This window comes from Poecile atricapillus, chromosome 1, assembly GCF_030490865.1.
Source record: "Poecile atricapillus isolate bPoeAtr1 chromosome 1, bPoeAtr1.hap1, whole genome shotgun sequence".
Taxonomy (NCBI): domain Eukaryota; kingdom Metazoa; phylum Chordata; class Aves; order Passeriformes; family Paridae; genus Poecile; species Poecile atricapillus.
The window spans coordinates 149,694,034-149,719,677 of NC_081249.1; the positions used below are offsets into that span (position 1 = coordinate 149,694,034).

General features: G+C 37.9%; 1 protein-coding gene across 2 annotated transcripts; it reads left to right on the top strand.

Moving 5' to 3' along the window:
• Window positions 1-5,169: 5,169 nt before the first annotated feature.
• On the top strand, window positions 5,170-24,153 carry KATNBL1 (katanin regulatory subunit B1 like 1). 2 transcript variants are annotated; one of them, XM_058855111.1, is made up of 10 exons: window positions 5,170-5,309; window positions 13,045-13,172; window positions 13,964-14,004; window positions 14,257-14,536; window positions 15,942-16,060; window positions 16,247-16,297; window positions 16,385-16,474; window positions 17,017-17,106; window positions 17,478-17,571; window positions 19,074-24,153. In XM_058855111.1, the coding sequence occupies exons 2-10, from the start codon at window positions 13,059-13,061 to the stop codon at window positions 19,104-19,106; spliced, it is 912 nt and encodes a 303-aa protein (XP_058711094.1). In that variant the 5' UTR covers window positions 5,170-5,309; window positions 13,045-13,058; the 3' UTR covers window positions 19,107-24,153. The 2 variants fall into 2 exon arrangements, with proteins under 2 accessions (XP_058711094.1, XP_058711105.1); XM_058855122.1 differs by having other exon boundaries at window positions 5,179-5,309; window positions 13,040-13,172.
• The last annotated feature ends 1,491 nt before the right edge of the window (window positions 24,154-25,644 follow it).

Sequence of the window (25,644 nt, forward strand, 5' to 3'; positions counted from 1 at the left end):
GCTTTGTTTGAGTAATTATAGGATTTGAAGGATTAGGCTGAACCAAAGGATTTAAGGACATGGAGGGATTAAAGGGAGAAATAAATAAATAAAATTAAAGAGAATGAAGGTATAGACAGAAGCTCAAAAAGTGATATTACAGTCACTAATTTTTGAAACAAGAATTGTTAAATAAAACAGATGTCATTTAATGCAACATGATTTTGCTGTTGCTAGTCATTAACTGAGTCTGCAAAGACAAAAATTCTTTCCAAAATAGCTGTATGTTTCTGAGATTGAAGACCTAACAGAAAAAGCACGTATTTGGGGTGAGATGTCTCAGCCAAATTCTTTGTATCCCAGAATGTATTGCGTTGCTTTTATGAAAGTGAAATCCCAAAGTACAAACCATAGGTGAGATCCCAGCCACTACAGCCTGTTATTGAAATCTGAAAATTCATGCCATACACATGCGAAAAGAATTCCATTCTTTACCTTATGCTACCCTGAGTTAGACTATTTTACAAAGCTAAGCCTGTTTATATTAAAACCCTACTGCCCTTGCAAGCTGTTAATAGTGAGAATTATTTCAGGGTCTCTTTCTCGAATATTGCAGATGAAAAAAATTATTCAAGAGTTATCATGCCCAAGCAATCCATAGCTCACAATTAATAAACTGAGAAGATAACCATAACAGCAGACATAAAAAGGCTGGGGTGTTTTATGAGTCACTTCACAAATGCAAGATAATGGCACTTTGAAAAACAGCATTCAAAATAGGTTTGCAAAATGACAGCTCTTGGGGTCCAGGCTGGGCCGAGGCAGGAACGCAGCAGTCAGCAGCACCTTGAAGTCACTCCGTGATTCCTGCTGGCCCAGGCTCACCGTGCTACCGCAATGCTCTGCGCAGGGCTGGATGTGGTCACCGTGCTGCACACCAGGTCTGAAACCACAGAAACTGTCAGCGAGACGCTGACTTCAAACAACACCAAATAGTGTTAGCAACTCCCTAGGTGTTCAGTTTCTTTCAAAGTGATCACCCTAGAAGCCGAGTTTTGCTTCAGAAACATTAGGCAAAGCCCTAAACTTGTTAGCATTGCTTTATTATTTCCATATTTAAATAAAATATCGTAGTAATAAATAACAATTCTCAATATAAACACTGTTTTTAATATTACAGGGCTTTTTTTCTCTCTCAAGTACTATTTAACTTGCGTTTCTTGATTCAGACAGAATATTGCTTCAGAAAACTACAAAAATTCAGACACTAGCCCAGTTCACAGATCCTATAATTACACCTGGCCTTATTTCTAAAACGGGAAATGGACATAGCATCCAGAGGTGCTATGTAACAAATAATTCAAATATGACACACTGATTCATAATTCTCTATTCATTGAATCTGCTAACCTATGTCAGATTACAAAGACTTTACACATTTGAATAGAGCATCCTTTTCACCCTATTTGAGTATTGGCATCATATGGCAACAAGAAATATTATTGGTAGATATTTGCCTTTTGAAGTTCAGCTTTTCTGCTGAACAGAAAAATCAAGTTACTTTTCTTACAAGTCGTTATTATTTTTAGCCAAAAATCATTGTGAGGCACCTGTGCCCAGGGAGGCAAAGCTTTCGTTTCAGGTAAGCATTGTTAAAGTGAGAGGCGTGGCTTTAAAGCCCAGGAAGAGTAAATTCCACCCTCTGCCTCGGGGGATGTTCCCTATGAGCCCGGGAAGAGCTGCCCCACCCCAGACCCTCGTGGGGTGGCAGCCCAGGGTGTTCCGATTGGTTTGTGCTTCTGGGGTTTCTCCCATCCTCTGTCCCTATTAGACCCTGACCTTAAAGTCCACCCTGGTTCTGTTCCATAAAACCCACCACCCTGCCTCTGTTCTGGGCTGTCTCTGGATTTAAACGGAGTTTGTTCCTGTGTTGAATAAATGGTTTCCTGAGATTAACCAAGCAGAAACCCGTCTCGTTGAGTCCCATGTCTGTCACCAGTAACCAGCAGCCTCCCTGAACATGATCCTGCAGCCCCAGAACACTACAAATCATCAGTTGCTCGCTGTCTGAAAAACCAGCTTTCTCTAAAGTAAATATTCCCCGTGAAACAGCATCGCCTGACAGCTCATGCTGGCAAATTTTTCCGCGCTCCCTTCAGTGTGCTGAGTCCTGATCATCAAGTTTCTGGTGTGATTTTTAGTCCTCGAGCTCATTTGGAGCTGTTTGTGTTGCGATCGTTCTCACACAGTATGTGTTGGGGGTTGAGGGGGTGTTAGTTGTAAAGCTGTTCACCAGGAGCAGGGATGGCTACTGATTTCCCTCATATGGGTCACTGACCAGACACCAGATGGTGGAAATAGCCTGTGCTACTAATCTGGCCCAGAATTGGCAATTGAGAGGTGAAAACCTTTATCCCATTACCAATTGCCTGAACCATCCTGTCTCCTGCAGGCTAAAATTAAACAGTTAATAGTCTTGGAGTAAATACTGCCCCCTCAAATATCCCATCCAGTGCACATCCCAGGCATCTACTGCGTGTATCTGGGAGAAGATCCATAAATGGCAGTACATTTTATTGACTTTAAATTCTACCTAAGGAGGAATGAAAAAGAAGCCAGGCTGGTAAAATTACAGCGTCAATTCGGATAGTGCTACTTATGCAACATCTGGAAAGAAAAGTTTATTGCAGAAAAAATATCAGGAAAAGTAGAAAATCCACATAAGCAGTTCGTGAGAAATACAATCTGGAAATAAATGAAGTAGGCATCATAAGAAGAAAATATTATTGTGCAATTCCTTTTACAGGTTTCAAGAAAATAATCACATTATTGGTATTAACAATACATTGTCAGAACACCTTAATCAGCTCAGAACAGAAGAATCAGTTTTTGAAATAATACATCCTATCATCCCCGTTTTCTTTACCCTCTGCACATGTACTTTGCTATGCTGCACATTCAAGCTATTAATTTGTACTCATCCTGGGGTGATTTCCTCTGATAGTAAAGTGGGGGGGAAGAAGAAGCACATAGTTTGTGTTGAGGAAAAACACTCACTCCCCTGCATCCCGCTCCTGGACTGTGCTGCCTGCAGCACGGATAGACATCGGGACAGAGCTTCTCTTTGCTTTTAGTTAGTTTTACCTAGCCGAGGCAGAGGAGTTCCCCAGACTGTTTTTTTTTTTTTTTCTTGGATCTGTTCAAACCTGCTCTGGACTGAAAAAAACAACCAAACCCCGAGAGCTCATGCCTGTGGCCTACCAGGGCCTGGGCCTCGGCACTTTCCAGTGCCAAAGGAACTGAGAAGAACCTGACTGAGCTGAGAAACCCCACATGAAAAGGACTTTTTCTGGATTTGCCATCTCATCAAACAGCGAGAAGTTTTATTGTTTAATATTATTAAATTTCTGTTAAATAAACAGTTTTTTCCACTTTTCTCCTGAACCAGTTGGGGGAGGGGTCACTTGAATTTGCTTTTCTGAGGGGACCCCCTTTTGGAGGTTCTCTCCCAAATTTGCCCTAAACCAGGACAACACAACAGATTTCTCTATTGCATTCAAAATCACTATCAAAATTCCTGTTTAACAATATAAATTGCCAGAGAAGCTACTTTTACATTTGTGAAGATGACACAATACATATAATTTGGAATCCAAGATAACTGCCAGGGAAACAACACACAAAATTTCTGAGCTTCTCTATAACCAGACAGAATCATCATGATTTAACTTATGTAATGTACACACATCAGTTAAGGACCTGCATAAATGTTGAAAATATGAGAACACAAGAGGAAGAAGATAGTAGGATATTTCTAAATGTAAATATGTATACATTTCTATGGTAGACATGGAAATATTTAGTTCTATATAATTTTAATCCTGCAGAAAATTAAACAGACTACATGTCAGGATTTTAAAAAATCCTGTCCCATTAAAATTGTCAAAATTACCAGAATATACAATTAGACCACTTCACACATCATAAAGACTGCACTGTTCAAACGTAGAACTAACCCTAATCCCTAACCTAAACCTAACCCTAAACCTAAGCCTAACCCTAAACTAAACACAACCCCTAACCCCTAACACAAAACTCCAACCCTAACCCCTAAGCCTAACGGCTAACCCTCAATCAAACCCCAATACTTCCACAAATCATAACACTAGTCCCAAACCCTAACACTAACCGAAACCATAATGCATAACCCAAACACTAACTCAAACCCCTAACCCCTGAACCAAACATAAAACCTAACCCCTAAGTCTAATTCCTACCCATAAAAAAAACCTAAGCCTCAACAATAATCCGAACACTACATATAAAACCTAACCCTAAACAGAAGCCCTAAGTATAACACCTAGACCTAACTCTAATACCTACTCTAAAGGAAACTCTGATCTTTACCCCTAAACCATGCCCAAACCCAAACCCTGATCCTAACCCAAACCCTGACCCTAACCCTAAGTCAAACCCTGACACTAGCCCCAACCCAAACCCTGATACTAACTCTAGACCTTACCCTAACCATAACACTGACCCTAACCCTAGCCTGAACACTAACCCTAATAGTAACCCATAAACCCTGAATCTAATTCCAACCCTAATCCAAACAGTAACCCTAATCCTAACCCAAACCCTAAACCTAACACTAACCCAAACCCAAACCCCTAACACTAACACCAACCCTAACCCTAAACATTACCCTAACCCAAATAAAGACCCTAACCCTAACCCTAACTTTTACGGTAACCCTAAACCAAACACTAACCAAAAACCAAAACGTTACCCTAATCCTAACTGTAACCCTAAAACCTAAACCCTAAAGATAACCCGTAATTTTCACTCCAACCCGAACCTGAACCCTAACCGCTTACACTATGCCTAACCCTATCCCTAACCCTAACCCTATCCCTAACCCTAACCCTAACCCTATCCCTAACCCTAACCCTAACCCTATCCCTAACCCTAACCCTAACCCTATCCCTAACCCTAACCCTAACCCTATCCCTAACCCTATCCCTAACCCTATCCCTATCCCTATCCCTAACCCTTACCTCTGAGGCACTGAGGTCCACGAGCGGGCGCCCATTCCCGCGTTCTCTCCCGGCTGCGCAGCTCCGCCTCCGAGGCCGCGCGGGCGGGGCGGGGCGGGGCGGGGCTGGAGTCCGCGGCCGGCAGGGGGCGCGCGCGGCGGGGCGTGGCGGGGCGCGCGCGGCCCGGCGTGCACCGCGGTGGCATTTGAATGGCGCAGGCTCCGGGCGCCGGGCCCCGGCAGTAGCGATCGCGCCGCTCCTCTCGCCCGGGCCGGCCCCGAACATGAGCAGCGGGTGAGTGGCGCGGGGGTGTCCGGGCCGCCGCCGGGCGAAAGGGGATGGTGCAGCGGGGCCGCGCTCTGCCCCGCCGGGACCGGGCTCGGGTCCGCGGCGTCGCGCCGGGCGGGCCGGCGGCGGGGGCCGCGGGCAGTGCGGGGGCGCGGATCGGTCCGGCCGCTCCCCGGCGGCCTCGCCCGGCGCCCCGCACAGTTGTGCGTGGTGCCCGCCGCCTCCGGAGAGCGGCTTCTGGCCCTTCGGTCCCTTTCTGAAATGGTGCCAGCAGCCGTAGCTCGAAGCAAGTGTGTGCAGTGGCGGATACGTGCCAGGAGAGTAGGGAAGGCTCTGGTGCTGCCGAAAGGGAGGACAACAAGCTGGGTGTGAGGCCTGCTGACGGATTTAATTTCTTGGGTGTGACAGATTCCAAGGGGAAGGAGAGGGGGGAACCTTAAGTGCTTGAAGATCAGATCGTGCATTAATTACTTCGTTCAAAAGCCTTCAAATTATTTATTCAGTGTTGTGCTGGATGATTTGGCATGCAGATTTAAAATAAAGACATTTTGAATAGGGAAATCTTTTAAGGAGAAAGATTAGGTGGTGATCTTGGAAATCTTTTGTTTCTGTTTTTATAACATGTTCTGCTTTGGAGCAAGGTTAAGTCCATTTACTTAAAAGCAGCTTTCGTCCATCTCTTCTTGGAACATCATTTTTGCTTTTCCTGTTCCCCTGTTTTTTTCTTCCTCTTATTCTTTGGCTGTAATCGGGGAAATTATTATAAATATGTAGTTACCCGTGTTTATTAGAATTAAAGCATAACAGAAGGGAGATTTGTGCTTCTTTGGCCTTCCTGATTGGGAAGAACATGTTCTTGTCTAAAGAGGTCACTTTAATTTTCTATTAACAGACCTTGTAGTTTTACTTTAAATTTCTCTAATGTTATTCCATTGAACTCAAATTACCATTTATTTGAATTCCTAAACTTAAAACTCAGGATTTCATTCTAATACATTAAAAATAATATTATTAAGGTATTTATTTATGTATATTAAAAAGCACATGTTATTATGCTGATATGCATGTATTCTTATAGTTGCGTGTATATATATTCAATTGCCCACTTTCAAAACTTCTCCTTTATTTTCATTTTATTTCATAATGTATGTATTATGTTATATATATATATATATATATATAATGATTATGATATATATTTCATGTATATTGTCTCATAATAATCTAAATCAATTATCTAAAAAAACCAAAACTGTATGTTGGTCCTAGGGTAAGAAGCTTGACTGTAGATGAAGAAGGTTTTAGAAGTACTGCAAACAGACAACAATCAGTAAGAGAAGTGTATTTGAGGGTAGCATAAAAAGCCATGTGATCTGTAATCACAGACTGTTCAGCCAGGTGGGCATGTAGCGAGTACTTCCTTAGCCTCCACCAAATTTGGAGTTTGAGGGGTTTGCTAGTATGTCTGTCTCTGGGTTTGAGTTCAAAATTCTTGTTGCAGTTTTTTTTAAACTCCTTGGATTGAACAATAAATGGTAAAAGAAATTTCTGTATTTAATTTCATGGGTAGTTTCTTAAAGAGTTGTTTAAAACATTAATGTGGAAGCTTCAGCATTGTCAAAATTTATTTCTTTTATAACACCTCTCAGTCTCCAAACTTACTGTCCCTAGAGCGTTCATAAGTGAAAATCAACAGGTAGAACTATCTTTTCATTAGTGAAAGATGTCTTCAGAAAGGGCTTAACCACTGCTATTACTTTATGGCAGCTCAGTATATCTGTAAATACCTCCAGATGCAGAAAACTGAGTTATTGTTTGACTTTATTTATTTTTTTTTGTAGAAAATGTAAATAAAGTTCAGTTACTAGACTCCTGGGCTATCTCCACAAGGAGAACAAATGTGCACCTGGCTTCATCCTCACTAAACTTGGATGAACTTGTCGTCATTTTTGGAGGTTCATTATGACTGATTGTGGGTCACTTATCACTTCCATATGTAAGAGGAAAATGAGCTTAAATCTTAGGTTTAAGCTAATTTACTATACCTAGTTGTTCAAACAATATTTTTATTTACTGCAAATTTAGTGTAGTTCCTATAGTTTTTATCAACATAGAAAACTTTAAAGTGGAACAAATGGCCTGACAGGTGTAGCACATGAAAAAACTCTGTTCTACTGGCATATAACACTTTATAATGTTGCAGAAAAATTTTGCATTAGCAAAATACTCCTTAGAATCTTGAGCTCCACTTCCTTCTTAAAGAAAATTCAATGCTTAACAGCTGGTGAACATCAGTTCAGCCATCAGTACATCAATTACTAAAAGAGGATTTTGAAAAAACCAAACTGTTTCATATGCAAAGGATGTGGAAGCCTTCTAAAAGACAGGTGGAGTTTGTAACATTTATCAGAGCTAAAATGAAATGAAGTTATGACAAACTTACAAAATCACTTCAACATCATAAGATAGTACTAATTTATTTTTGTAAGCAAATTATTACCCTTTTCGAAGTAAATTTGAAATAACCATTCTTGGAAGTTTCCTGTGACCATCTGATAATGGCCAGTGAAATGAGTTGACCATTGCTGCTTCCCTGATGAATACATATTTGGAATGCTTTCAAAGCGCATGTTCCCCTCCTTGGGAGTAAAGATTAATTCTCTCTCTCATCTGAGTTTAATACTGTCATCCTTGAACTTGCAGTTGGGTTACTGTGGGGTGGAAGACAATCACAGGAACATTCGCCATGGCTGGTGCACATGGAATGCTGCAGGAAAAAGTAGCTGTTACAAATTTGGACAAGAAATGAGATGGAAGTATGTGTATTTTTAAAGGCATTGCTGATGGCTTAAGATATTGAACTATTTTATGTTTTGCTGCCATACAAAGTAGTCCAGCCTATGTTCTGTAAGAAAATAACATTATATTAATATGCATGTAGATTACATAACTTGCCAAGAAGAGTTTGTCCCTCTCTGGAGGCCGTGCCCAGAACTTAGGGCGATGGGAGGGAGTGGCAGAGTTGTTAATACTTGCCTTCAATAGATATGCACTTGGAAGCCTGTTAGTGCTGACTTTCTTTGCCCAATTCTGGTGTGACCTAAAGAGTTTTATTGCATCTGGGAGGGATCAGAGATAGAAAATATCAGTAGAACCATCAAGAAAACTTTGCACAGGTTCTGTCTGTTGACTGTGGGGCAAACCAGCTTCTTCTCCAGAGACATGGCTGCTGTTACTTTAGTCATTCTGCTTACTGAAGATTGAAGAGAATAAAAGGGGGAGAAGGGAAGATTGTCATCTGCTGTGAGAAATCATCCATGGTTTTGGGGAATTTGGTGGAATTTGATTCTGTCATTCTAATGAAATCATACATCTCTTCAGATTTGCAGTCTACCTTGCTCAGTTGTAAAACAGTTTAGGATTGTACAGTGGACCAAGGCAGAGCTGAAGGGACATGCATTCTATCCTTAGTTTAATTCTAAAAGCTTTGTAAAGTGAGAGAAATGCATTGGCCTTAATGAGATTGTATAGCAGATTGTCTTGATCAAATACAACTAGCTGTGCTCATCACAAGGGAAAAGTCAGAAATTAAAGACATTAAGGTATAGATTGTTTGACTCGGTACAAATTAGTATCTAATGCCAGCTGAAGAACCCTCTGTGTATATCCCAGAATTACAGGGGACTGCAGTGTCTAATTAGCTATCCCTAGAGGATACCTGATTGCAAATAGGAAATCAAAGTTGTGAGGAGCCATGTAAAGTGCCTTTAATCCTGTAGCATTCATCTTTTTAAATGTTGGCCAGCCAGCATTTTCCTAGGTGTTACTAAGCCTTTCAAAGCTGGTTTCTTAAGATATTGACTAAGTTTATTATAATACTGTTAGGTTTGTATATACCAGATTCTTCTGCTTGTGTTCTGCTCTGTCTGGACTATGTGGGTTGCATATCTGAATTTAATCACTTTCAGTCTATGTTTTTGGGGTTTTTTTTAATTTTTTTGCACATTCTGTCCTAGAAGGCATATAAAACATCTGAGTCCACAACATTGTGGCAAGTTCAGGTCGATTATAATTTGCACACAGCTTACCCTTGTTAGTTTTTATCCGATCTTCAGCTGTTGTCTTTTGACCCTTTATTTTTAAGGGTAAAAATAAGGGCAAGAGAGGGCACAACCTCTATGCAACTTCTCCAAGCCATTCATTTTGTAGGCCTTTGTCTTATTTCCCCTGTTGGCTGTAAGTAGTCTCTTCTTCAGACTGAAGAGGCTGATATAATCAATTGTTGATTATATGAAAGGTATTCCGTATCTTTTTAACTTGCCTTTGTCTGAGGTGTTTTTTACTTTACTTAGAAGCTTTTTTTACTTTTTTTTTTTAGGGTTGTTTTTTTTAAAGAAAGTTAACTAACCCTGCTCTCAATATTTGAAATACAGGCACAAGTTAGTTCTGTACACTGTAACAATAGTGTTCTGTTTATTTTTCTAACTGTTTATTGATCCATATGGCGCACTAAACAGTCCAACTGATCTAAAGGAAACTGTCCTATATGCAGATACTGTTGTGGGTGGCAGTTACTATAGAGACTGTGATCCCAATAGGAACCCAGAATTTTTTCCTACCTGGAGATACATAAGCTTTGCTTTATATTGATCTATAAGAATTGCTTCTGCTTATTGTACATCACAATCCTTCTTCAGTTAGGCCTTATCTTCACTGGTGTGACTTTGTATTGTTAGCAGTCTTCATCTACCCTTCTGCAAGGTAATTTATGAATATATTGAACAGCATAAACCAATGCTTTCCAGAGATTTTCCCCAGGAATCTGGAGGTGATTTTCTGCAATGTGGAAAGCTCCTAGACAGTCTCTGGCTGTTCCTGAGATACTTCTATGCGCAAAAGCTTTCCCTTTTTTTGCTTGGTTGCTTTGTTTCCTCAAGATTTAAGTGAGGGACTTGGAAACTCAATTAGTCTATTTAAAGGGCATTTTGTTGCCCTTTATCCATGTTGTACTATCCCATACTCTTAATAAATTCCATTAATTTTGCAGAGCAGGACTTCGTAGAATCATAGAATGATATGGGTTAGTACGGACTTTAAAGATCTTCTAGTTCCAATTTCCCTGCCATGGGAAGGAGGGTACACCTTCCACTAGACCAAACTGCTCAAAGCCCTATCTAACTTGGCCTTGAACACTCCAGGGACAAGGCATTTACCCCTTCTCTAGGAAATGTGTTGCATTGCCTTACCACCCTCTCAGTAAAGAATTTTGTCCTAATATGCAATCTAAACTTGCTTTCTTTCAGTTTGAACCTATTACCTTTTGGTCTATTATAAATGCTCTGGTAAAAAGTCCCTCTCCAGCTCTCTTGTAGCCCCTTCAGGTACTGGAAGGCCACAGTGAGGTCACCCTGGAGCCTTTACTTTTCCAGGCTATGTTGCCTTGGTGACAGCCAGGCTGAATCTTTCCCATTATGTTATTTGTTTGTGTCCACTAAGTCACACGATTACATTGTTTACTAATTAGCGAAACAGAGATGTCAGTCTGGATCTTCCTCGAGGCTCTTTAAATACTGACTGTGTTTTCTTTATGTACTTCGTCAGCTCCAAGGGAGAGATTCTGCACCTTGGCTAAAAATACAGCTGTTTCATTACTGCTCAAATGTTCACTGTTACTTCTGCATAATCTGAGACCCTCAACAGGTCTATGGAAACCTCTCTAAACTGTTGGACTGTGAAGTCGAAAGGATTTTACTTTGCTTCATCAGATGTTCCTTTATATCTGATCATCTTTAGACCTTTTGAATTTATTTTACCAGTCTTTAAGGAAAGAATTGATTGTTTCATTCTGTTTCAGTTGGGAGGCTGGGGAACAATATACTCTTATGTTAGATTTCTCAGAGTGTAAAATTCTCTTAATTTTTTTCTCCTGGACACATGCCACCTTTTGTAAGGAACTTCCATCCAGAGTCCTCTCTCTCCAGTTCAGATAGCTCCAGTTCAGCTATTTTGAGATACTAGATACTCTTTAGAGCCCAATAGTAAGAACTGATACACTAATTGAATTTCCTTGGTAAGACATTTCTTTCTAGCCTTCTAATATCTTCCAAAGTCCAGTTCTTCAGCATATGTTTTTGTGTTGCTCCAAGTTCAAATTTTAATACATAGCCCATTTTGAGTGCAAGTAATGGTTTTAACCAGCCTGATAAGCAGAAAAAAAGGTGTTTGCTTTTGTGAGGTTTTTTCTAAATTTCTGGGAAAAGTTTATTTACAAGCCTGTGTGGAAGAACTAGGAAGTGTGGAGAGCTAGCAAAGTGAGAACTCTTCATCACTGTTCCATAGTGTGAAAAAATTAATGAACCAGTCTTAAGCCAGACTTACATCTGAAAAAATATTGCCCTAAATAATGCTGCCATTTGCCATTCTTTCTGTAGTCTGAGGGTTCCATGTTCCCATCTTGCAGGGCAAGGGATTCTGTCAGTAAATGCTCTGTTTTTTGAGAGAGAGATCTCAAGTGAAGTTCTTTAGTACTGATACAATTCTGAAAAATACCAGAACATTTGAAGAATTTTTTTTTTTTAATTACCCTGTACCCTACAGCAGGGATTTTAATGTACCTGAATACAGCATCTGTCTTGTTTTGGGCCTGCCACCTGCTTGCTTTATTTGATGGCCTTTAGCTGCTGCATGGATCTTCATGGCTAATACACTGTTTCCCATCTGGTTTATTTATTGCTCAGTGTCTTAGTCTTTTAAATGCTGAAGTTCTTAATGAGGGGAAAATCTGCTACACAGAGTAAAAGGGATAGGGCTGCTGCTAAAGACGAAGGGGAGAGATTGGAGCACTCATGTTGAGACCGGAGTTTCACCATTCAGGGGAGAAAAACTAATACTGGAGCAAGTGGTTGTCTTTTAAAAGTAATATAGGATGTCTTGCTGAAACACTTCAAGAGTAGTGCCTCTATGCTGATATAGTAGTTGAACCTAGTCTCAAGTAATGAATCTTCTGATCAGTTACAAAAGATGCAAAATCATATGTGCACCTGTCTCAATCTTGATGTTGATTCTTACAGAAATACTTGTGTACTTCAAGACAAAGGACTTTAGACATAAAATAAAGTTGTGGGGTTTAGTATGAAAAATAGCCAAAGTACTGCTTTGACAAAAATGGGGGGGAGGGGAAGGGGATGTACATTTGCCAATAATCTAAGGGGAAGATCTTTCACTTTTTTTTTTTTTTTTGCAACCTCTGTTATTTTGATGAAGTTTGCTTTCTTCCTGAAAAACAGGAATCAAGAATCAGTTTTTTAGCCGTCTTTCACACTTGGAAACAGGTGTGAAACCAATTATTTTTCTCTAGGTGGCATATCAAATTCATAGTGGTCTCATTTTGCCCTATTCTTTACTTGAATTGTTTGTTTTGAATTGTTTACTTGAAATGAATCTTGTTTGTGTGACACCCTTTAGTGCAGGTTTAGAAATTGGTGTGAAAACAGAATCTCTGCCTCTGTTTCTTAGGGTGATTTTGGTTTCATCTTTTTTGAAAGCTAAATAGGGATTTTGAAATGCTCAACGTGTTAATAATAAGGCCTCCAGCTAACACTCACTAAAGGATGATGTCTTGGGTTATATATAGGACAGAAGATCTTGAAAATAGCTGAATTCTAGTGTTGCTAGCTGCATTTGAAGAAAGCTGACAGAATGTTTTAGAAAATACAACTAAATATCTTTCCCTTGAGAACAGGGATTTGAGAGATTATGGCATCTGAAGCTCACAATGTTAAAAAACAGAAAGTATTGCATATTGAAGGTCATCCCATTGATCTCCCCAGGAAAAGAATCTCTTCTTCCACTAAAAAGATCATGAAGGAGGTAAGCTGTTTGTGTTGTTTGTTGTGTTGTTTTATGTCCTCTGAGAAAAGGGAATACTTAAACAACTTTATAGTTCTGAGCAGTCTAAATCTAGAAGCACAGCACTAGAAAACATTTGATGTTTAGATGTGCAGTAGAACTTTAAGTTGAACAGCAGTTATATTATGAAAACATGTTACAGCATGTATTATAAGATGTGTTATAACAGACACAGGCAGTGGCTGCACAGATCAGTACATCATATTGTCCATATGAGCATTAGGTACTGATGCAGTCTTACTCATGCCTGTTTTTCTGCAATCTAGCCAAAAATGTTTCAATACAGGAATTTTGTCATGATAAAGTTCTTTCTTGCGAAGAGGACTACATGGCACAAGTGACAGGTGGAGTAGGTGAAAGAAACCCTTTCATTGAAATGGAGCTGTCATATAATCGTACAGCTTCATCTACCACGTTGGTGACATGTAGATTTTCACTGGATTCCTCCTACTCAAAAGTAGTTTTTATGACCCCATACCTGTGTTACTGGCTGAAGAGTAAGACAGTGGAGTACAGAGGAAACACCAGAGAGGCAAACTTACTGTAAGACCTCTTCAGACAGCAGCAAAGATGTCAATATCCTCTGTTTATTGAAATTTTGTATTAAAACTAACATTTTATGACCAGTGTTAACAAAAAAAAAAATCATAGCATTGTCTTGCTGATGCACACAATGTAAATGTTACCATTAATGCTAAGTAATGACCCTTTCTGGTAATACAGCTTTTTTTTCTCTATTGCCTTTCTCCCAGGGTAAGAAATTTCCAAAACAGCTGGCTTCATACACAAACAGGTAGGAGAGCTGTGCAATAATGAGTCTCTGCATTAATAAAAACAGAGAAGAATATTTGTGGCATGACTTGTGATAACCCAAATGCCATTAATATATGTATTAGGAGAAAAATGTTTCAAATAACCTGAAAGCTGACTGCTAAATTCATAATTACATATATATCTATATATATATATAGATATATATAAACATAATAATGCAATTGATTTGGTTTGGCTCAACCTTCACTAAAATAGTGCTTTATTATTGCAGAGTAACAGTTGGAAAGACGGTGACCAGTCCCCTCTCTCTTTTCAAAGTGGTATACTGTAAAAGGAAAGTTCATTGTTATACTCCAAAGCCTTGTTACAGAAAGAAACTGTGCCCTAAATCTAGGGGCCGTGACATGGCAAATAAAGAAAATGAACTGGCTTGTGCAGGGAATCTGCCAGCAAAACTTCACAACAGTCGTACACACTTGCTGAATTCTAGTGACTCTGGCTCATCTCAAACAGAAGGCCCCTCATCCAAATACAGTGCATTTTTTTCAGAGGTAGGTAGAGTTTGAAAAAACTCCAGTTTAAAAAAGAATTGTTCCTAGTAATTCACCGTGAAAGTTTTCTTTCTTTAGATTAATTTCCTTCAATTCTGCAGACATCAAGTCTTGTGATTTACAGTCTGTCAGTTTATGGTGATACAGTTGTCAACAGTAATAGTCCTGCCACTTTTCTTCATATTTGTGTCAGTTCAGAAGCTCAGATCTGCCAGACTTGACTGGGTTAAAATTGTACCAGCACCAAAGGAGAATGTTGTTTAAACCTGCTTGGGTTTCATGAACTGGCAGGACAGGTGTCCATATGTGTGTTTATTGAAGTGTAAAAATGTTACTGTATCAATGAGAATAAACTGGTGAGGTAGATTAGGACAGTTTTCCATAGCAGTATCAACTTCGTGTGAAACTAATTTAAGTGTTTGTATGAGCTTTATTTCTTGTTAGGATTGGTTGAGGAAACCTAGTGGATGCTTGCAGGGCTTCTGAACTGGCTAAAAGATCAGATATTTAAATTGAATGGGTTTTGTCACAGTGAAGGCCATTTAAGGCCTTTAATGTTGAAGTTTACATTTCTGGCACTGTAGGTTTTTGTTACTCATCGAGGCTTGCATGTATTTAAGGTGAGGCATGGCAGGAAAGGTAAGATCAGATACTCTCACTGTGCTGTCTTTTCACAGTGCTGTAAATGTGGGCTGCCATGAGGAGAGCCCTGAGAGGCCAGTGGGCTAAAGGTGCAAGTCTGTGGCACTTATGCACTGTTCAGTTTGATGGTTTCAAGACTTTTCTTGTAGCAGAATAGCTACAAAAAAGAGGTTGCAGAAAGATGGGTAAAGAGATGAAGACAGGGGAAGATTAATTTTCTGGAAAGCTAAGGACCAGATCACTGGCAACAAATGACTATTTAACTGGTTTGAGAGATGTGTGTGGCTCTGCAGTGTTCATTCCAATCCAAGGTCTAATTAATTAAAATGCCTGAACTTCATTCAGAGAACAAGCTTTTTCAGAAATGAACCTTTTCTGTCTGAGTTCGGAATAATACATGTAATTACTTGTGTCTAAATTGTGTCAAAATTAATAATCATCTAAATAAAAAGTTCTCAGAGTTGGTGAGCATTATAGGTTGATGTGCATGAATGCTCATTTTAATTATTAGATACCTGTCTTAGGTGGTAAAGAGGTACAAATCTTATTCTTGCAGCTTTCATGTGAAGTAGGTCTAATATTTTTGTGCCCCCTTCTAAGGGAAATTTATGGGTTTAAGTCTATTCTTAGATAAATTTCTAAAACCAACGCATCAACATACAGGTAGAAAAGTGTATTATGGTATACCAGATTATATTAGAGTATCTTACTGTTTCATTGCTGGCTACTTTTGGCAACTTTTTATATTTTTAAAAACATGCAGGTTTCTCAGGACCATGAAACTATGGCTCAAGTTCTTTTCAGCAGGAATCTGAGACTGAATGTGGCTTTAACCTTTTGGAGAAGGAGAAGTATAAGTGAACTGGTAGCCTACTTGGTGAGGTAAAATAAATCTGTTCTTCTATATCCTTAAAATTATAGCAATCTCAAATACGCCACAGTATTTTTAGCAGTTCCATAAGTGTTGTGACTTAGTTACACATGTTAAACCATAGTGGAAGCATATACTTCTACTACTAATAGTGGGATGTACTAGTAACACTTCTGATTTTATTCTTAATGTTTTAGGATACAGGATCTTGGAGTAGTAGTAGACTGCCTTCCTGTGCTGACGAGCAGGTACAAACAGAAAAAAGGGGGGGGGATTAAAATCTGCTTTTAACCACACTGAAGTTCAAGCACTTCTGAATCGTCTTGTTTTTCAAGTTTACAGGAAGAAAAACCATATGTTTCAGTTGGCTGCTGTGTCGATCTTTTGCCTTTAGTGAAATCTCTGCTTAAAAGCAAATACGAAGAGTAAGTATCAGCTTGGGATGTTTTTAAAACATTATTACTTCCTGGCTATGCAGAGCCCTGGAAATCAGTGGTTTTTAATCCTGACTCATGTTCCCCCTGCCCCTTCTCCCAGCTCTGCCTTTCTCAGGAAATGAGAGAGTTCTGGAATTGAAGCTTTCCTCTGAACCTTTATCTTTTAACAAAACAGTGATGCAAAAATGCAATGTTAGGAACTTGAGGAAGAGGACTGGCTTTGCCCTTATGCAGATTTATTTATCCTAAATAGTTAAAAAGCATAGCACTGAGGTGTTAGTATGCTTTATGACATGAAATCAAGGCAGAGTTTTCTTTTGCTTTCTCAACGAGAACTTCAGTTTACCACTTGGAAATTGCAGGCATAAGCAAGTATTGGAACTTATCAATTTGGCTAGATTTTTCTGCTTCCCGAATAGAAAATGTATTGCTTTCTAAAGTGCTTACACATTTATCTCAACACTTTATCTGGCCTGTAGATAATGCATACAGAGGGGGAAATGCATAATGTGTAAAATGTGTTATTACAGATATGTGATAGTTGGTCTAAACTGGCTTCAGGCAGTCATTAAAAGATGGTGGTCAGAACTGTCTGCACATACAGAAAAGGCAGAAGATGGGTGAGTATAGTGTTGGAAAATATTTAAATGGTTTTCTGTAGCCTGTTTCATCTCAATCTGTTTTAATTTTGATCAGTAGGAGTACAACTTGCCTATAAAAGGCAAAATTATAATTTTATAGTTAAAGCTTAAAAGTACTTTCACGATAGTAAAGTTACTGGTTTTGTTGTTCTCTTTTTGCTAGTTTTAATACATGTAGGACATATTCATGTCAGGGATTATACAAATTCTGTAGAAGTTGAATCAAAATTTTTCAGATCTTGTGGCAATATTGGTTGTATAGGCTAAGTCTGTATGTAGTAGTAATCATTAATTTTAGTTAAAGAGACTGCTGAAATGTACTATGTTATAAAATGATCATTCTCTTTCAGAAACATTCATATTTTAAAACAACAGCTAAGTGTTTTGTGGGAAGAGGAGAATCACCTTACTCTGGTTCCAGGATATACTGGTAATATAGCTAAGGTAATCCACTTCCGGTTGTGTTCAGTAATAAACATGGTTGTATCACTTACAGTATTCCTCTTGTTTTGCTTATGCTGAACTGTGGTTGGACAGAAAGACTTCTACTTCAGTTTCTGCTAATGCTCAAGTGTATTGCATGGTTTTTACAGAAATCTGGAGTTGATTCCTTATGATAGTTGTGTGATTTAGCATGATAATAATTTTCATCTTTTTTTCTTACTTTACAGAGGAAGCATCTCCCTAATAACAAAGTAGCTAATAGTAAAGAGTCTTAAAATTGATGTGAAAAAGGGCTGAGTTGAGTAGGTAGACTGTGGAAGGGACGGATGTTTTCTCTTAGATCTGTTGTACCTGTTGTTTTAAATGTAATGCAGAATGGAGAATCTTAGCCCAGGAATCTCATTGGCATTTGCACATCTGGTGACGAGGGCAAGTGACAGTATCCTGAGTTCTAAAGCTTAGTGCTGAATGCTTGGAAAATTATGAGTTTTTGGAGAGCAGAAGAGCCTAAGACAAATACCTACTTGCATTTCTCAGTAGGTTGTTATATCAGTAGCATAAAGAGGGTGTCTGGTAGATGCATGTTTTGCTGTTTGTGCTTATTTCTATAACGTGGCTTTCTGCAGTTGGGCACCAAAAGTTATACTAGATAGAAACCTCTCCAGATGGAGGGACCTGACAGTGAGAAAGGAGTTACAGAAGACACTTGGTTGTGTGTAGGATTTGAGTGAACTTGAAAAGAACTTAAAAATTGCATCTTTTACTTACATCTTAAGGAGTTTTGGGGAATCTATCATTCTGTGCCTACAGAATTGATCACTTTGATGTATCAAACAAGTAAATTATTTACTTTTTTTCTGGGACTGCTGTGCACCCGTGACTTCAATTTTGATGTCCCTACAGGGGTAATTGCCAACTTCTTCCAGAGTTTCAGTCAGCAGGGATGCAGAAGAACTGAGTTCTAACTCCCTACTTGGTAGAGCTATGAGAGCATGTAATATAGATTGCCTAGTTCTTTTGCTAGATCAGAACAACAGCTATAGGTAGTGTCAGTTTGTTTCTCTAGGGTTCAGGTTGCTTTATGCTCATTTGCTGGCATCTTAATATATATCAGGATAGATTGTGACCAAGGTCACCTGAGCAAGTCAGAGCAATAGTACAGGAATGTTGGGGCGGTTGGGTGAAGGATCATCATACATAACATGTTTTAACTACATGATCATATGATGATGATCTTTCCTGCTTAGCAGGGAGCAGAGGAATACCAGGCTAAACTGATGGCTTTGAAAACTAATTCTACTCTTCTTGCAGGCTTTTTAGTACATGAAGAAATGTCATTGAAAGCATTAATTGAAAGCAGTTGTGAAGATAACTTGTTCTAAAATTTGGGCAAATACAGTTATTCTTGTGTTATGGTCCTGTTTGGTTACCCTGTTTCAGACATAGAGTTGATGTTAGAGCTATAAGTAATGTGACAAACTTTCTCCTTTTTTTCCTTTTAGGATGTAAATGCTTATTTATTGCAGCTACACTGACATGATGGGGAAACAGTGTGCTTATGTGGTGAAACAATCCCCTAAAGTATCCCAGAAATTTGTACTGAAAGCCTTTTGAGAAATACTGGCAGAAGAGAACCGAACTGTCAAGCTCTATAATGAAACCACTAACATAACCCTAACAATCTACTTCACATTGAAGTGGAAAAATGTCTAGTAGGAGCAACTTTTACTTCAGTGAGGTGAAAGTGCACTATGTAAACTGTATGCCTTTGCTGCATTTGGGATTCACTCAGTTACTAGGTATTCCTTTAAATGCTACTGTATTTTACATCATGGAATAAAAGAAGATGAATTATACTGTCATGAAGAGAAGACAGCAGAACCAGTTATGAGGAACCAACAAAAACAATCAGCATTAAGAGCTTTTAAATGTCTCTTTCACTAGAGAACTCCAAAATGCACAGCTATCTTCCAATTACAGTAAAAAATACAAAAAACTTTGGGATATTCAGTTACTTCTATGTTTTAATCAAATTATTAAAGACAGTTTTTGTTTGCACTATTGAGAAACTATACAGCAAAGATGCCTTAATTACTAGTGTTTCAAAAAGCCAATGTGTTAAGATGCAAATAGCTATTATGTTCAGATTGTGATGAAAAACTACAAAAATCAGGGTTTCACATTGTGTAGTTAATGAAACATTGCACATATACAAAGATTCATGTATGAAAAATATTATAAATACCTGAAGTTAAGCTTGGATAAACAGTTATTGCAAATGTCAGCAGAATGGTGAATTTATGTCTAACAAATGTTTTTATACTGTATGTGGATTTCTAACACAGTAATCTTGTTCTGTATCATTCAAACTACATGCAAATAAGTAAATATATTAAATATATCTACTGTTTTTTCTTTTCAAGTTCAAAAAAATCAATTTATAGAATAATCTCTTCCACAATACTTTTTATTGTAGATATTTATGTCTCTTATTTGAAATGTTTACAGCCAGATGAGGCCGTGTTATTCAAATCACACCCTTTTTATACTACCTCCTTTAAGAAACTGAGAATGAGCTTTTGCAAAATTGATCAGTTTCTAACCTGATCAGTGTTGGCAAATTCATACCAACAACAGCATCAAGAATACAGCTATAAACTTTTACTGTCATATTGGTATACTGTTCTAGTTTAATTTAAAAGTTATATCTTAATAGCTCTGAGGGAATCTTCAGTCTTAGGCTTGCTGTTGCCTTTTTTAATTTTGTGATTAGGAAGCATGCTTTTTCAGGTAAAACTTGTGAAGTGCCAGCTCTTCACTTAAAAGTATACATGCACAGCATGTATGACCAAATAGACTACTTCCTTAAAAATAAGTACTTGCAAAGGTTGTTTTCATACCTAGCATTAAGCATGTGCACTTTTACTGACATGCAGGAGAAAAGTCTTTTGATAGCCCCAAGTGGTTTTGGTTTTTGCTTTACAGAATAAATAAATGAATTTTATGCTCCTGTAGTGGTCAAAAACTTCAGGCCTCCTGTTGCTTAGATTTATAATTTAGTTTATGTATCACTGTTACTGACTTCTGAAGGCCAACTTGAAATCTGTCATCAGAACTTGGTGCTTTTGGTTATTTGACAGTTCTGTAAACCACCAAAGGTTTTGCATTTCCTAGGGTAGTCAGTTACAAAGCGTTTCTGGGACATCCCAAAACTGCGAACTTTGTGGGACAATCTGGAGGCATTCACATAGCCAGTCTTTTTGCTAGAATTGTTATGTATCATTAGAAATATTTCATGCTCAAAGTTTTGAGATAGAACTTTTCAAATGTTCTTACTATCAATTACAAATCTAAAGGAACTATAGTATGACAGCATTCTTGTATTTACTGTTCTGTTGAACACTTAAATGAAAAGTAACAAAGTCTAGTTTCATCATTTGGGTGGCAATTGCTGAAACTCTTAGATTATTCCTTAAGGAGAATACTCATATTTTTTCTTTTATTTTTTTTTTCTAATAGAATAAAGTAACTCATGGCCATTTATTTTTGATAATATAAGAAAGCATAGTTGTAATTGATTAAAGGGATGCTCTAGTATTTAAAAATCTAGCTTGTATGTAGATTTAGATACATGGGCTTGTAATGAATTCTGTATGGCCATAGAGTTACCAAATCCTATGTCTGGACAGTGCTTTTGTTTTAGAGGCAAGGTAAGATTGACGTGAGGATCATTACTGAGGAATATCTACTAAAGTAATGCATTCTTTTTAACTGCCAAAAGTTGTATTTTGACAGCATCAATAATACAGTATTAAGCATTGTCATTAGTATCTGTGCCTTATTTTAAATGAAATTTTTTACTGTTTTCAGGCAGCTATTAGACTGTGAGGACAAGATTCAGGTGTCTGTGTTATGAAATTATTTTTTCCATTATGTTCTTAAGTCATTTAAACTATTAGCAGTAATATTCGGGCTCAGCTTCTTAGTTCTCAAATGGCTAGGAATCAGTTTTGCTGTTACAGAATGTACTTGTATAATACCTGGTCAAAGTTGGCATAAGTGTCTTAACAGCTGTGTAACTCTACTAAATTCATATAGTTGTCAGAGTGAATCAAAGAATTAAGTTTATGAGCTATCCCATGCATAAATGCTGATCTTTATGATGCTTTCAAAAAATGCTGTTTCTAGGATGTGCCAGAAGATCCAGGCAGAGTTAATGCTTTTCCTGTATGTTCTTGTGATGCAGAAGCACGTATGTACTTGAGGATGAAGGATGCCTCCACAAAGCTGTTCATGTTATACCACTTGATATGCAACTGATGTCTTTGAAAAACAGTATGCTTTACCTCAGTGTTCCCTGAAAGTACTTGAGGCTGTTTTGCTGAAAGAGTACTTTTAAGTGTGACCCAGGATTTGCCCATCTCCTAAACTGAAATTAAGTAATCCTTCTGGCAAACTGTCTCTTTCTGCAGGGCTGAAAAAAAAAAAAAAGTCCAGTATTTTGTAAATGTAAGTGGCCAAGTTGAGGTATTGCTGATAGCTTGCTGAAGAGTGAAGGTGGAAAAAACTGTGCCATTATTTAGCAGGGTATGAAGAAGTTAGCATGTCTTAATGATTATATATGTTTCTGTTTTGATGGAGCTATGCTTATTTCTCAGGAAAGAGTCCTCTACTCTTGTATCACACAGGTACTGCAGTTCCACACTCCTTAATAATGCTTACAGATTGTTGCTGGTATTAAGCCCTCCAAGACCTTACCCTCTGCAGTGAGATTCAAGTAAAATGATTTTTTCCCTCCTGTAGGTTGCTTTATTAGAGGCTGCAGTTTTAACACTTGAGTTGCAGGAGGGATGGGAGACTAGGAAAGCACAGAGTACACATGGCCTATTCTGAGTGACGTCAGCCCCACTGCATTATAAAGCAGGCTGTATTTTCATTTTCTGACATCTAAAGTAGGCAAGTTTGGAGCTAAATGTCTTTATGCATTTTGCATTGAAGAGATTCAGGTTTTGAAGATGGATTCTACAGTGTTAATTTGTGATTTTTTGGGGTTTTTTTCTTGAAACAGTGGACATTCTTGTGTGTGGAAACTTGAAAGTATCTTATGTGAAGCTTACATTTTAGACTAGCAAGTGGTTGCTTTTGCCAGTTTATCTTGCCAGATCTTCCAGTTCTACAGAAGATTGAATGTCTGTCTTCGTGTGGAGATTTGCAGCTATTTTTTGTGCGTGGTTTTCTGTTGCAAAGTGAACGATTCATAGTTAACGATTCAGAATACAAAACCATGCAAATTATGGTACTGGTGTGAAGTTATTCCAGCTTTGCACAATGCAAATGCTGAAGTTTATGAAAGCAGTTGATTCTTTTGAGAGGAACTTTATATTGAGCTGATGTTGCTTTAGTGAAGGAAAAAAATGAAGCAGTTTTAAAAGCCTTGGTAAAAGCCAGACAGTATAGTCTAATTTTTTCCTTCAGTCTACCATCCTACACACAGTAATCATTGTAGGCCACAGATAAAGATTCACAGAGAAAATAGATTGAGCATGCTTGTGTTATTAGTGCTTGTGTTATCCTTCTTTAAACAATTTATGTTTATTCCACAAGTTAAATAGCTGTTTTTATGTCTCCAAATGAGATTAAATGCAACTATTTTTCTCCCTCTTTGCACATATATTCTTTAGCACTTGATGATATTATTTATTGTTCATCTACTTTAAATATACTAAGAGTGTGTCTTGTTAGAAGTGAGGAGGGGAAGGTGAGAATTCTAGACAAAACACAGGGCTAGCTATTTAACATGATTCAGTTTGAAGCAACTGTGAAAAATTTCCATCTACAAAACTTTTCATGCAAGTTTTGTTAATACCTATGATACAAAGTGTGCACTCAGCTCTAAGTTTGACTTTGAACTTGGTTGGAAAAAAATAAAGTGCTTTTATTCTAAATAACCATAGCTACAGTATTGTTTCTTCTTCTTGTTTTTTGCATTGAGTACTAAGCTGGACTCAGATACTAACCTGCCATAAAGGAGGCAGGAGGTGTAGCACTGTCCCTTAAAGGGATAAAATGGAAATATCTGTGTAGTCTTCAACTATTGCAGACCTAGAATATTTTTGTTTCTGTCCTGGCAGGAGTTTTGTAGTACATCTCTTTATGTAGATTGTGGCTGCTGATCATTGCTGTAAAATGAGATCTGCTACTTTCAACTTGAATGTGTTTCATAGTGGTTGTGATTCATACAGATCACTGCTTCAATGCAGGCAGTCACTACTTCAAGAGCTGCAGTGTAGATGAGCAACTAAGTGTTGGGGTCTCAAACACCTCTTCTTTGCTGTAACAAAACACAAGGACACATTTATCTTTCTCTCCTTTTTATTCTTCCCTTGTTCTTTTATTTAAGTTCTTAGAACCATTTGAATCCCCTTTGTAAAGTGATAGATGTGAAAATGTGATAAAATGTTTTTACCAATATGCTTCTGACTTCTTTTAATACAGTTCTGTGAATAACAGTTTTCTGTGGATTTGGGAAGGAGGCTGTTTTCTGTATGTATAGGCTCGAAATAAACAGAACCTTTATTTACTGCTTTTACTGGACTTCACTGATACTGTAATCGTATTCTTGATACTTTCTTTTTTACATAAGCACTGTGTATATTGTGAAACAATTAACCCAAATCTAAATATCAAGATAAAGTTACATTCCAAAACTGCCTGCTCTTACAGGTGTAAGTGTTGAAATACATATGCACCCTATTATCATACTTTAAAGTGACCTGTAGACAGTTTGAAATAGCTCTTTTAATTTATGATGTCTGTCAAATTGAATCTACTGACCTTTACTTTCAAAAAACCCAAATTGTTAGGATCTTACAGTTGCCAATTCTACTCATTTCAGATATTCTGTGGATTTAAAGACTTAATGCAATAAGTATTCCACCTTCAAAAAAATAGCTTATCTTTTTGTCTTTTGTGATAACAGGGTTTTGTTATATCTCTTCTGCATGAGACAAACTTCTGCAAGAGTTAAATAATTTTTAGGAGGATTTCAGAGGAGGGTTGCCACATACAGGAAACTTATGGCATGTTAGGTTCTAAATGGGGAAATTGCACAAATACAGGCAGCTGTTAGGACAGTGCATATTTCATTACTATTGAATTGTCTTTTCTCATATGAATCAGCTGTCCCATTATCTACTTAGTCTAGATAAAAGTGGAATGATGGATTATTGGGGAGCTGAAGACTTAACAACTCTTGGCTGTAAGAAACTAAAACTGCTCTTTCCATTCTGATGAAATTGCTACAATGAATGCAGAAAGGAGTTATTTGTTGTGTGTTTGGTTTGGAGAGCAGATATCTCTTAATACTTTCTATGTCTGCTAATAGTACTTTGTCTTGAAGCTTAAAGACATAAGCATTTGTGTGTTTGCTTAAAATTTTAGTTACTAAAATAACAAGTTTCTGACTGAACTGGAAAAAAAACAACCTTACTGCATTAGTTAATTTCTGGATGACTGCCACTTTGTGTTCCAGCTGCAGGAAACAGTAAATTACAAAAGTACAATTAACTATCATGGTACCAAGTAGTCATAAAACTTGATTTTCAACATTGTTAGGTTTAGGCTGTTACTAGTAAAGCAGTAAAGCAAAGCAGGACTAAAGAAATGGGTGGCAAGTTTTGTTTTCAACCTTGTGTTTTGGTAAGTTTAAAAAGCTTGACTTCTTAATCAGCCAAAATGAGTGGTGATCGATGGGAGTGTTAATTCTGGAGTAATTCTGCCAGCTGCCAACATTAGCATAAGAATAAGCAGAGTTGTGAAGTTTCTTCATATAAATTTTCTTAGAGCTTTTTGCCTTTTTTTTTTTTTTAAGATGTTACAATTAAGGTGTTTTTGGATAAAGAGAGCAGACAGGGAAATTTCTAAATCTGTTAATTGGATGGTGGGGTAGTGCTCCAAGAGGTACCTCTAAAAATACCATCATCTGAGTGGTGGCATCAGTAATCATTAGAGGAGGTTGAGGGCTTGAACACCGGCACATTCTAAATAGGATTGTGGCCAATCTGCATGTCAGTG

Excerpts from the sequence above, each read along its gene's own strand:
- KATNBL1 (XM_058855111.1), top strand. The coding sequence starts at position 13,059 with ATGGCATCTGAAGCTCACAATGTTAAAAAACAGAAAGTATTGCATATT. Across the intron at positions 14,537-15,941 it reads ACAGTGCATTTTTTTCAGAG|GTTTCTCAGGACCATGAAAC; the intron begins GTAGGTAGAGTT and ends AAAAACATGCAG. Across the intron at positions 16,298-16,384 it reads CTTCCTGTGCTGACGAGCAG|TTTACAGGAAGAAAAACCAT; the intron begins GTACAAACAGAA and ends TTGTTTTTCAAG.